The sequence below is a fragment of the Blennius ocellaris genome (genome assembly GCF_963422515.1).
Source record: "Blennius ocellaris genome assembly, chromosome: 12".
In the NCBI taxonomy this organism is placed as follows: Eukaryota; Metazoa; Chordata; class Actinopteri; order Blenniiformes; family Blenniidae; genus Blennius; species Blennius ocellaris.
In genome coordinates this window covers 9,722,784-9,736,706 of record NC_137661.1, presented here as the reverse complement: position 1 = coordinate 9,736,706, position 13,923 = coordinate 9,722,784, and the positions used below count along the sequence as shown (strand labels likewise).

The 13,923-nt window shown below is 40.3% G+C and overlaps 1 protein-coding gene across 1 annotated transcript in view; it reads left to right on the top strand.

Annotated features, from left to right (window-relative positions):
* The window catches only part of ror1 (receptor tyrosine kinase-like orphan receptor 1), a 129,505-nt gene that overhangs the window by 93,831 nt on the left and 21,751 nt on the right, over positions 1–13,923 (top strand). Inside the window, exon 3 of the mRNA XM_080506933.1 lies at positions 1,102–1,432. Coding sequence (XP_080363059.1) covers positions 1,102–1,432 — 331 coding nt within the window. The remainder of the gene's footprint in view (positions 1–1,101; positions 1,433–13,923) is intronic.

The window sequence follows — 13,923 nt, the reverse complement described above, 5'->3', positions numbered from 1 at the left end:
TTGCTCTTTGTAAAGGTTTTTATGAGGGTGTGCTGCCCAACTTTCCTTGATTACTGTCCTTGCTCTCATTTTGCCTAATGAGGACTGATTTAAATGTGTACCTGCAACATCGTAAATAGGTGTGAGCCTCTTTTTTTGCTCATCGACCTCTTATTCAGACACACCAGTGTTTATAAGACGAGTGTTTGAGATTCCCCTGTATGTGCTTCTCCTGACTTGTTTATTTTGGCCGGTTTGTGTAACCAGGAGCATTTCTGCATACCTCAGTTGGGTTTTTGGGGTTGAGGGAACTTTCCAGAGGTTTTTACATGACATTAACACCAATATTTTTCCTGCACATTAAAATCTTAGGTGGCCCTCCAAATTACCTTTTTTTTTTTAAACCACCATGAGTAAAAAAAAAATATGGTTCCTGGGATAATCATGTAGTCGTGCCTTTCTTTTTCATCTTCTTTTTCAGTATTTTCCAGGACAATGCAATCAGTTATGGTTATACTGTGGTTTCACAATTAGTTTGAATAGATTTATTTTTTGAGGGTAGCTTTACTGTTTTGAAGTTCCTTGAAAAAAACAGACAGATTGAAGAAGGTTTAACTCGTAATGGTTCTTCTTGCCAACACTAGTAACAAACTATTGACAGTTTCAAAACCTGTGTGACATTTTGAATTGTTGTTTGTCTTTCCTTTTTCACAAAATTCAACATAGGTAATGTTACCTTCTGCACATGCTGGGAAAAACTTCCTGGCAACATGCAGCCATGACGAAAAGTAAAATTAGGTGTCACGACAGTGGCAACCACAAAGTAACTTGCAAAATCAGGATCTGGATATGTGTGACTGAGAGCACTGAGTTGTTTTACCGCATTTTCTTTTTTCTTTTTTCATATAACAGCATGTTTTATTTTATGTCTGGGTCTGATATAGTGCAGTAAGTGTTGTTTGATTTATGTCGTGGCTCTGTGTAATATGATGTATTTCCCATTTTTTCTTTGCACTTGGCCTCAACTTGAAATTTGTTTTATCCTATCTCAGTCTGTCTTGCTACTTTCCCCTCCATCTCCCTTTTATGCTCTCCGTTAATCTTACCTCTGCTACTTTCCAGGTCCCTTCTTCATCCGTCTTGAAGCTCCCATGAACAACTTAACCACCTCCTTGGGCCATACAGCGGAGCTTTTCTGCCGCGTGTCTGGCAACCCCCCACCTGCAATCCGCTGGCTGAAGAATGATGCCCCTGTGGTGCAGGAGCCACGACGGGTCTCCTACAGGTCCACGCTGTACGGCTCACGCCTCCGTATCCGAAATCTGGACACGACGGACACAGGCTACTTCCAGTGCACGGCTACCAACACTCAGGGTACTGTGTCCACTACAGGTGTGCTGTACGTCAAATTCGGTAAGCAGCATTTTATTATTAGCATGTATGCACAAATACGGTGGGCAGGATTAGAAAACCTGCTTCTGACATGCAGATGTCACTTACTACTGCTGTGTTAATTTCTTACCAACAATCGTTTCAGCTGATTTGTTTTGTTGCTGGCCGATTCCACAGAGAAAAACCTGAGAACGTTAACTGTTTACCCTGTTTTTTTTAATTAAAAAAAATACTTTCTACTTTTCCAGATCCACTTCCCACACTTGTGCCAGGAAGGCCAACGTGAGTCTCTTTTCCTTAATTTATTCTTCTCTCTGTCACTCTGTTCGCACTTCACAAGATGCATTGCAATGGTCAGCTTCAGAGAGGTGGAGTACAGATTAGATCACATTATGCACATTATTGCTGCATTGAAAGTGCACATTTGTTCATTGATTGCTGGTAATGTTATATATCTGTATCTATATATATCTGTTACTTCATGGAATGTGATTTTGCTTGTAACATAAAAGAAAGAGGGAATGGAAGAAACCCGTTTAGATTTTGCATTATTTACAAAGCAACTTCATGATCTATGACACTATTGCATAACACATCTAAGAGTCTGATTGAGGTTGGTACAAATTATTTCTTAAAGCAGTTCAGCCTGCAATGAACAATAAACAGTATCTAATCAGTGTCGACCGTTATCATCCTTAACCAAGTCTTCCAATTTCAGGGTAATAATGACACAATCGGTTGATTTCAGGGTTATAATGAAGCTAACTTAATTAGGGGTGAATGTGAACATAGTTTCTTAACCGTAGTTCCCCTGAAAAATAGAAATTGACTGATATCTGTCTCTGTTTTGTGTATGATGAATGTCCGGGGGGTTGTGGGGAAAGAAGTTAGAATTAAATTGTTACAAAATATATTTGAATGTGTGAAATACGCTTCTCTGTAACAACTTTAACGTTCTTGGCCGTAGCAATGGTGCTGCCCATGTTGCAATTTAGTTTGAGTTTGGCGATCTTCCTTGGCTTTGTTTTGACATCTCCCCAGTGTTGGAGGATAAAACTCTCTGAACTCTCTCAGTTCGTTTGATTCTCGCAGGATCAAACGACTTAAGCTGGATGAGTTTCCCCAATGACATTATGGCAGGGCTCTCCGCCATGTTCCATGCAGCGTTCTGTGAATCAAAACTACTGGCAGAAGGAGGATGTCAGACACTTACTAAATCCAGTCACACGCTGAGACAGGCACGTGCACATCCATAGACATACGCACACGCACACACCCGAGCACGTGGAAATGCCCCTGCTCCAGCATCTGTTTCTGCCAGTCCTTTGTTTACATGTTTAGATTTCTCCTGTGCAACCAAATTATAGCTTGTTTCATAGATGAGACAGTTGGCCCACAAAGAAATCACAATGCACTTTCTCAAGGGAAATGTCAGCAAAATGAAAACTTAGACAGGCTTTAGCTTCTCAAAACAGTCATGCAGCTATTGAAAGTAAACTAAACTGGAACATTAAATAAGGAAGAAAAAAAGGCGGATGTGATTTTGGCTTCAGGACATATGTTGACATAAGTGATTATCAGGGTGACATTGCCAGGCCTACATAGTTTATAATCCTGAGACTTTTGTAACTCAATGTTTTATATCAGACATATGCTTTTCAACACTGTAATTATAGTTTTTGACAACTGTGTGGGAGAGTGGTTGTAACAATTGTATATGTGCAAATACAGTCAGAATCTGATATGTCATGCTTCGTGTTTATAATGCCTTTAGATGTAAATTCAATCAAGTCATGTCAGTCAGTAGCTAATGATTATAAAATGGTGTAGGGTGCTCTCACTTGAGTTACTGAAATGCAGAGCATGCATTTATAATTTTTGAAAGTAGATCAAACCACTGGCAAAAAAAAACATGCATTTACAACAGCTGCTCGTTTGGTGGCACTGTCGCCCAAAACATAGACTGACCAGAGAGAACGTAGAGAAGAACCACGCCTCATTGGTTGGTCCGGACCGAAGGCAGAAGTCCCTCCACTTTAGCTTGTGTTGGCTCGGTGAATTAGCTCGTGGCTAATGGGTAGCCACAAACAACCGCAATATATATCTTTCAGACTAGATATCAATAAGCGCCTTTCTCACTACTTCTTCCTCACTGCTCCACATCTGCCTAAAAGATATTTTCCAACTTTTTCTTTCTGCGTCTGTTTTTTCTAATTCACACGGTTGGCTTTGTTTGCGTCGTACCCAAATGCATTGTTCTCTACGTCACTTCCTCTCACCCAGTCACCAAGACTGATGTTTTCAAGGGGACCATGTTCCCCTTGTTAGATCCAGATCAGAGTTCAGGGGAGCGTTCACAGATCCCCAAACGAAGCGGACTTTCCCAGAAAGTCCCTGAAGAGAACTCTGGTACAGATCAAACAGGGAAATGTGAATGTGCCCTTAGTCACTTGAATTGCATACACAGTTTGACTGCAGTTTCTCCAACACCATCTCTTCGGGCCGCTCTCATTTGGTTTCTCATAACATAGAACTTAGTTTTGGTTTGGGTTGACCAAGATATCGTTGTTATGAAATCACCCAAAAAGTTGAGACTAGAGATATGGAATTATCTTTGTTTTTTGTCCTCCACTTGAGTTCACATCAATGTGCTGCAGTGCATAACATGACCAGTATGACCACAGTGTTTTTTTTATTCTTTTCAGACTGTTATGATGATAGTCAATAGACAAATTGGATTACACAAACCCCCTTGAAGAGTATCTCCACCCTAAGACCAGAAGTGAGCTTATTGTGTTTTGGTCTTTCGCCATTTTGCTGCGAACAGCATATCAGATGGAGGGAAAAAACAATTTGAGACTGTAAAGACACATGTGTCTTTATATAGGCTCCCAGCCTCTGAGAAAAAAAAGCATGATGTCTGGATTATTTTATTTATTATGGGAATGTCCCGGCAACTAAAGGCAAAGACTTGCGTGTATCTGCCAACATGCTTCTCTAACTGAGGTCAGTATAATTCAGGAAATCTATTCTTTGCCTCAGTCTGGATGCAGTGCCAAGTGTTCACCAAAGATGAGGTGATGTAACTGTGAGCATTTTAATGTGTATTTCTTCTGATAAAGGTTAGTTACTTTACAATGTCAGTCAAATACTGGCTTCACAGCAAAGGAAACACATGAACCTCAGCATTTTGGTATCGATAACTTACTCGTGGTAAGTCTGACAGAAACCCGCCAGTTGATAAATATCTTATATTTTCTTTTGAGTGTTTTTGCTCTTCATGTCAAACTGCCATTCTCCTCCAGTAAACACCAGTTTGGTGAAATAGTATCCATTGCCACAACAACATCGCCTGCTCTGTAGCTCGACAACTGTTTTCATAATGCACAAAAGTAATGAATAGCAAGACTGCCAAAAATATCAATTATTATAACATTTTTAATGATTTCATAACTGATCAATTACTCACTTCTCAGAAACAAAAGTAATGTCGTACTAACACATTGCTTTGTGATGGGATATTTTCAGCTCTTGGTCAGGGTTTGTCTGTTGCAAAGCATTTGCTTTCTTGATTAATCTTTAGAGCGCTTCAGCCTCAGGTTTGAATAATTCATTCTGACTGATGTACAGCTTCATTATGCCAGACACCACATTACGCTTTCCAAGTTCAAATATATTAACTTTCCCCTGCGTTTTTTGTTTTTTTTCCTGCCACCTTTTAAACGAGAAGGTTGCAGTCAGGCAGAGACCAGCTTGAGCTCGGGAATCATTACAGCCATTACAGCCTTCATTTAAATAGACAGGGGCCTCCTTTGACAACAGTGGAGCTGCTGTGGCGGCGGGATCATCGTCACGGCTGCTCATCATTAGTGTCACGGCCAACTTATTTCTTGTAAAGTTAGGGTGGCAGCCGTCAACAAGACAAGGTCACCTAATGATGACACGTGATGACCTGTGCCTGCCTACCTCATACTGCAGCTGTTCAAGCACACAAACTCCAGCTCCCAGAGTCAAACATTACACAAAAACATCTGGTGCAGATGCTTCACAGTTTAGGTGAAATATATTTATTGACTTTGCAATGACTTTTTTTTTGTTTTTTTTCTTTTTAGTTCATCTCTCACTGATAAGCTAGTAAACAGCGTGGCTTCGCCTTCGTTACTTGGGATGAGTTTTCCCACAAATATTACTCACAGATTTTGGGGGAACATTTTGGGCCACACAGCTTGTTTAACCTGAACATGGGATGAACTTTAAGCTCCTCGGTGTTGCCTTTGCTTCGGTCTGTGCCCTGATTTCCATTCCCTCCACGCTGAGTATACACTCTGCGGTGTGCAAAGCATTACAGTGTATGTGTTCATATATCTCCCCAAGGGTTGGGTTTTCGAAAGTAACCACAGGCCAACGAACAGCTGACAGCTCAGAGGTTTAATCTCACAATCCGTCCTGCCTGTGTCTGGTGTTGCTGCCTACGACGAGAGCAGAAATACAGTAAAGGAGACAAAAAGAGACAAAATATTGAGGAAAGTTTCAAAAGAAATTTTAATTATTGGGTGGTTTTAATTGGTCTGTAGAAAGTCTCACCTTATTCAAGCCTTCATAGATGTTGGGGATCAAGTTCACAGAGACGGGTGCCATTTTTTCTAAGTGACGAAGAAAATGAAAGTCTTAACATGGAAAAACCTTGGATTTTGACTATTAAAATTACTCCATAAAAACATTCTTTAAAAATGTTCAAAGGAGCAGTAAGTTATATGAAAGGTATGCAACTACACTGTCTCTTTAATGTTTTACTGCTCCAGGGTTAGAGTTAAGAGAAAAATACTCCGGTGGTGTTGAGACTTTAGTAAAGAATAGCTGCTTTATTAGGAAAGATGTTTTTTTTAGAAACTGTATACATAAAGAAAAAGAAATATTTGAACTCCAGTAGGACAGCTTGGTGTTTACTTCATATGTTACGCTTCAGTGGTTTTTTTTTTAAGTTTGGAAGTCTGCGTAACACATGAATTCATGGACGGGCACAATTACTGGCCCTGAGTCGGGCACTGAGACGTCATGTTTAGGTTTTCCTACGAGCTAAACAGAAATGGAGAGTCAAAACCTAGCTATTGTTTTGCTGAAGTACCAGTAAATAATGTAAAACTATGTGCACTGTTGCCCAGCCACTCATTTGTTCCTCTGTACACCTTTCCATACAGCCAGAACCAACCCTGCCTGATGAAGCCAGAATTCAGAGTATATCCAGAACAGCTCAGCAGCCCTTCCCAGGGCTAATTTAGAGACAAACAACTTATCAAGCATGTATCTCGGTGTCACGATATCAAGAGCATTTGTGTTTATACTGTAAAGGTGGATGTACTCAGAACTGACCGACGTGACAATATTAGCTTTAATTCATGAATTAATCAACACTTTGTGACACCAATTGTCTCTATGACGGTGCTAAGCAGTCTTTGGAGACTAACTCCCCCCAAAAAAAATCAGTTATAGACTGCTGTCAGCCCAGATGTGCTGTTTTGACACATGTTAAATGGGGGAATGGGACATTGGGAACAGCTCAGAGGTTTATCAAGCAAAAAATAGGATGGATTTAAAGCCTCAATGCTCCCGAACATGAAAATGTAGACAAGGTAGACAGAAGATAAAATGAGCTTTTGAACTTTGCAGATGAGCTATATTATCCTTTAAATGAGCATGTGTTTCCTTTTAATTTTTTTACAATGTGTGTGTTTTTGAGCAGAAGAGTGAGTGCAGTACCGACTCAACTACATCTCAGTGGTATTTTCTTCCTGACATGTAAAATATTCCATCAAGTTAAAGCTCACGTCTGAGTGTGACGTGTCTCAAATACAGACTGATTCTGTTTGACTTTCGAACCGAAGATCATTCTAATAACTGCAGTTATCGTTGATTAAGTGGCGTCATTAGCATCTTGGTACTCCTCCTCTACATACCCTCCTGTGCACCTCTTCTTCCCTCGCTCCCCCCTTTTCCTCTACATGGAGATGTTTTCATTGAGCTAGAACAAACAGGGTGAGGGGAAAAAGTCTCGCCTGCCAAAATTAGACCCCCAACTTTCTTCGTTCCGATCTTTTGCTCTCTGTGCGCTGCCATAGCTCCTTTATTTGCAGGAGGGGAAGAAAAAAAAGAGCAGGATGAAGACGGCGGGAGGGAGAAGGGAGTGAAAGAAAAACAGTGTTAGCAGAGTAGGAGGAGGATGGTACCATTAACACTCGGGGTTGCATGTTTTTCTTTGATTCCCGGGTCCTGCAGGGTCAGCAGTGCTCAGGTGTGATTAGCTGTGTGAGTCGACAGGAGGGTAAGCTATAAGCTCAGATCAGAGGCTGTTAATAACACAATAAGTCTGCATGAAAACTGCTCACACTTGGACAAAAGAAGCCAAAAACTGTCCATGACACGGTTTAAATGTAAAAGATTTTCACCTTTCTTCATTTAATTGTTTGTGTCTGTATTTCCATATAATTGTTTTACTATTACTATTAATTCTATAGAATCTGTCACATTACTCCAAACTGAAGTAAAAATCCTTTTGACCAGTTAAACAGACCTCATTATCACGTTTCAACAACTGTAAAGTGTGTAAACTGAAAGATTTTGCCTGTCGTCCCAAACCCACTGAAGATTGTCACCCAATGTTGGGTTTCCGCTTGGCAGAGTGTTGTTGACAAATTACTGTTTAGTTTCTCTCCACAATGTCACAAAATACACACCAGAAAAGCCACCAAATGGCAAACAGACAAACCCAGTACTATAAAACACAAATATTTCCCCTCATTGGTTCAGTTCAAAGATCACACTAACTGATTCTGTTTAATCGGTGACAGTTTATTTTTCCACAGTTCATTAAAATTGCTTGTCGTTGTTTTGGGTGTTGCATCTTCAATGAAATGAAATCCTAATATTTATTCTCACAGACTTTAAAAAAGAACACAGTATAATACATACTGAGGATATTCATACCAATTTAACCAATTAGTGCACACATACACACACACACACACACACACACACCACAGCCCTCTCACAGTACAACATGGCGATATGTCCCCATGTTAAATGCAGTACAAATTCAATTATGTTGACATAAACTGTCTCATAACAGAATTTTTTACAGTTACTAAAATATCCTCATTGAATTTTTACTCCCCAGTCAGTCTAAATGACAGACACCAAATAAGGTCATGTACAATCGTTAGTTAGAGATGTTGAAACGGAATCAAAATAGACAAAAAAGTTTAACACACTTTTTATAATAATAATAATTAATAATAATGCAGTCAAAATTATGCGTACAGTTTTACTCTGCTGTTTCCAAATAACCTGATTAGTTTTACAATTCCCTCTGTGATGCTAAAATATAAACAGTTTTCATAGATTTCCTAAAATTACTGCATAAATCCATTTTTAACCTGACAGCAGTGATAAACAGGCTTTTATTCAGCATGGCTGCTGGTCCTGGAGTCTCTGTCTGTGTTTATAATAGAGGGGTTTTCTCCCTGTTTGAAAAGATTAATAACACTACACCCTGGCTGTCGGAGCTGTTTAAATTTCTCTAAACTTTCCCCACCACTTTCCTCTCAGCGCTGGCAGAAAAAGCTATTACAAAAATAGCAGGGTTTTTTTCCCCCGTCTTGCTCTTTTCCCTCCACCGTGCCTCTTCTCTCTCGGTCGTGGAGAAAAAAGGAGATTCAGGTTTAACAAAAAACAGATTCTCTCAGCTCGGCTTTTGCTGTTCTACTCTTTCGTCTTTGTTCTAACCTCTCTCCTCCTTCCTTATTGTCAGTCATGTTGTCACTTGTGAAAAGGGAAAAGGGAAAAGGGGGTTGCTTGCAGGGTTTAATAAGAGTTGTACTCGCTCGGATTTTCTTTCTACAATAAACTTAAGATAATAGAATGCTTTCTTCATTCAGTATTTTTCATGTTATTAGCGTGTTCAAACATTTCACTCTGCTGATTTATTAATGAAAACATTGCAATGTGGGTATGTTTATGTGCATAAATATGTCAATGTGACATTTTATGAGTTTGCAATTCATTTGCCACTTGAGGTCTTGTTTGGGTGAAACTTGGTGATGCAGAATAATTAACCTGTTGTGCTCCTGCGTGTGTGCGTGTACGTACATACATACATACATAGCTTGTATATCTTCGTGTGTGCTTGTGGTTGTGTGGCAAGAAACCAACCAACACACTGCGAATGGCTCTGTAATTAGCCAGCTGTCAACACACTGGATTAAATTGACCTTGGAGTTGATGTGACAAGAGTGGTGAGGCCTGCTGTGCCTCCAGCCCACTGGCAATCCAATTATACAGTCAAGGCATCAAAGACACTGAAAAAACAAAAAACAAAAACTGAGGTGTAATTTCACTTCGTGTGGACAGGACTGTAATGTGTGTGTGTGTGTGTGTGTGTGTGTGTGTGTGTGTGTGTGTGTGTGTGTGTGTGTGTGTGTGTGTGTGTGTGTGTGTGTGTGTGTGTGTGTGTGTGTGTGTGTGTGTGTGTGTGTGTGTGTGTGTGTGTGTGTGTGTGTGTGGCTGCCGTTGATTGACAAAGGAACCCCAAGGAAGTTGTTTTCAAAATGTTTAATGGCTTTAAAAATGTCGCACCAATTTGATTTAGAAGCCCGCTCAAACTTGTTCAGACGTGTTAGCCCTTCAAATGTGTGCGTACCGTAATCCAAATAAAATGATTGATAGCATTTTGCACAAACGGCAGCTCTTGTGAAATGATTGTACTTACAATGTCAGTACCTTATTTATTATAACAGCTCTTAATTACATATTCAGTGTATGTCTGAGCGTGAGGTGTGTTCTGCAGGTGAAGTAAGATTAGTGCTATCAAACTATTAGAAATAAACATTCAAGTTAGGAATTCAATATTAAGATGCTTTTAAGAATTTAATCGAAGCAATTAAATTGCATTGCTAATTCACCAACAGGCAAAACAATCAGATAACTGACCTTCCACTTGAATTGTGCAATATGTTACAACAATTCATCAAAATAGCACTTGAAGTGTATTTGTTGATTATTTAACATTTCTTTTGGCTTTACAGAGGGCATTAATAGCACTGTGTGTTTGATAATATATAGTTTTTATGAATATGGTTGTTGGGTTATTTTTCATTTGTATAAGTCATTTTAAGTCATTTCAGAATTTCTTATGGTGCCTTTGTATTTTATCTTTGGTATTTCTGTAGAATACAACATATTATAATTACACCCTCTAAAGCACAGCACTAGTAAATCTGTATTTTTCACATCTTCCAGAGTCGACACATTTGACCTCAACATCCCTACTAATGTGCACCAGATAGTATTTTGACAAATTCCACCCACAGGCACTGAACACACTCAATAAATACCTTGGTATTTGTAGATTTGTTTATAAAAAAAACCCAATCCTTATCAAAATCAGAACCTTCCCCCAGGACTGCATTAGCTACACAAACATAACCAAATTATAGTGCTACATGAACCTGAAAAACCAACACATTCGTCACCTGATGTGAGTTTGAATGTATTATATAATTGTGCACATATAGTATAAATGCATGCTTTTTTAATACTTTGAGGTAAAGTGCTGTACCTAAACAAATACAATCTACAGGATCATGGGGCAATGATAGATAAAGCTGTTCCAGTATACGTGTTGTTGACATTTCAAAAGGCATATTAAGGCATACAGGTTGGAGCTGTGAGCTTTGAAGCTGTTTGTAGTTTTCGGTATTTGTGGTCAGAGCCAAGCTCACTGGCTTCATCCTGAATTATCCTGATAGCTGCTGGCAGCTGCTTCACAATCACACATGCAAGTGTTAGCAATTTTCTCGGCTAACACTCTGCAAAATGAGGAATAAGTGAATTTCCCAAAAATGCTGCTTTAAATCATAGATAAATGATTCAACGTCAAACTGAAATAATTCTACTCTCGTAGCTGTTTTGACAAACTACGCCATCCTCCCCTCGTGCAAAAACAGTCCTGACCAGGACGTTTTGCAGCCAAATAGATTCAGTTCGAATCCAGATCTACCATCCTAAAGCCAATCTGTGCAATCATCTAACAGACCCACAGCCAGGAGGAAATTGTATATGTTGTTTTTGGTCACAATGGGCCCTTAAGTCAGACTGTGAACGCATGTGTGCAGTATTGAGAAACTCTGGACTTTAGTTTCACTTCTGCTCACCTTCGTGCCAGTGTCAACACTGCAGTGGTTTTCAGATGCTGGCCAGGTCTGATGATGATTTGCTCCACACCACAACTATCACACCCATTCAAACTAAGGAGATGACAGCCCCACTCAATTTTTGGATGTACTTCTTTTCTGCCACATGCTGATCCACTTTAGTACTCCACTTCAAACTAACGCGGGGGGGTTCTTCAAAGCTTATTCATTTTTGGAATCCGGTTAACAAAATATGTTTTCCCGCTCTGAAATTCCCACTTTCAGAAGCTGCCAACAAAAGCTTCTCTAGGTTTTCCCAACCTTTGGTTTAACTAAAAGTTACAGTTGCCATATTCCCAAATTGCTTATCTTCCAAACATGGAAAATGAAGTGATGAAACTTTCTTGGCAAAGTGTTTTGTAGACCTTTGGATGGGCTTTTATTCCTTTAATGAGCGTGTCTTCGGCTTCTTTAAGAAACAAAGATGCCCTACTAGGACTTCTTTCACCTCTGTTCTTTAGTTTGCAGACCACAGTTTTTACTCACAAGCAGTCACAAGGTCTACATAAAACACTGAGTGAAAGAACTGCACACACAGTGAAAGCTCCAAACTCTATCTCTTACACGTGTTTAGTTAAGACCTCGGCGGGGCTTAATTGCCGTCTTGTTGTGGATTCTTTTTAGCGTGGTGTTGATTGATTGGGGATCAGGGCCCTAATATGGCTCATCTGGGACGAGCCCTTTGACATGGCCCGGTCCCGAGGCACCAGCACTGTTTGAAACCAGAGATCCTACAGCAGTCCCCCTCCTGCAAGCCTGAATGCCCCTCTGCTAAATGCTGCCCAGGTCAGAGGGCTTCACACGCACACAGGCCGACACATGTGCTTGCACACGCTATTTGGACTGTTTTGGTGTGTAGACAGCTTTAACCATTAAAGAAGTTTACGTTATTAGGCTATTGCAAGGGTGCAAGTCCTTCGCTATCCACTTGACCACATTTTACCACACTTTACCACACACCGTGAGTTTCATACACAACTCATTATGAACAGAGCTCTCACACTCAGCTTGGACATGCTAAGCTTCCGGTTTCCTGTTTCCCAGATTCCCAAGTGTCTGTCTGTTGGTGATCCCATTGGCAGGTCTGGTCAAGGTCAAGTCTAGTAGTGTGTGTGTGTGTGTGCTTGTGCGTGCGCATGCGTGTGCTGCACCCACTGACCAACAGGCACCAATGTAAATAAATCCTGATATCAATAAAGTCGTTTGACCAAAACACATTAGGCTAGTTACAGCAGAGTATGGTAAAAGGCCAGCAGGAGCTGAATGTGACCGTATGCAAAGCCCACAAGAAGTGTTCTTGTTTGTTTTGCATTGGGGTGAACCCAATTCGGGCAAAAATTGAGGTACTCACATAGTGAAATGTATTACATTTCTTGGTGAAGTCGTGTTTACATGGTCAGTATACGTGTACAGTTAAAGGTAGTTAGACAGGTGAAGTACTTATAGTTGACATTAGAATAGGTTTGCAGGAAATGAATGTAAGGTAATTCATTGTCCCCACAAAACTATATAAATATATTTTTTCATTCACCCCGAGGACTACAAGGTCGAAATGGGATATGTGAGGTTTCCGTGACCTTTGCCCTTGACTTTCCATGAAAACACACACACACGCACGCACGCACGCACGCACGCACGCACGCACGCACGCACGCACGCACGCACGCACGCACGCACGCACGCACGCACGCACACACACACACACACACACACACACACACACACACACACACACACACACACACACACACACACACACACACACAGAGCATATGTGGGTGAAAGAGAGGCTCAGCACAGTGGATCTTGAGTATTTGGAGGCATAACTGAAGGCCTTTGTTGGCAGTTTGGACAAGGATCCTGTCAGCTAGATCTGAAGAGTATTTAGTGATGTACAAGGCTTACGTGGATCATTTCAGTTTGACGTGAATAGTGATGTTGAAGATGTCCTTTTCTTTGATAATTCGAGATCAGTTTATCAGTCAATTTGTATTTGCTTGGCAAGTCATGCACCAAATTAGACGCGCATGGCCAGCGGGGATTTTTGGTTTTAGTAATGCCACATTCTCTAAATTTAGCTCCCTCCTTCTTCCGCCACTGGGGAATCCCCTCAGATGACAAGATTCACGAACAGTGAGCTGATGAAATGAAAACGGTATCATTATGGACTGAAATGACCGCAAAGGCAAAACATATATGGACTGAAGCATTGACTTCAATTCATCGGTGAGATTCCCTCAAAATAATATTTTTTAAATTGTCGGCATCCTTTTTCACATACATAATTACTTTTCATGTACATAATACA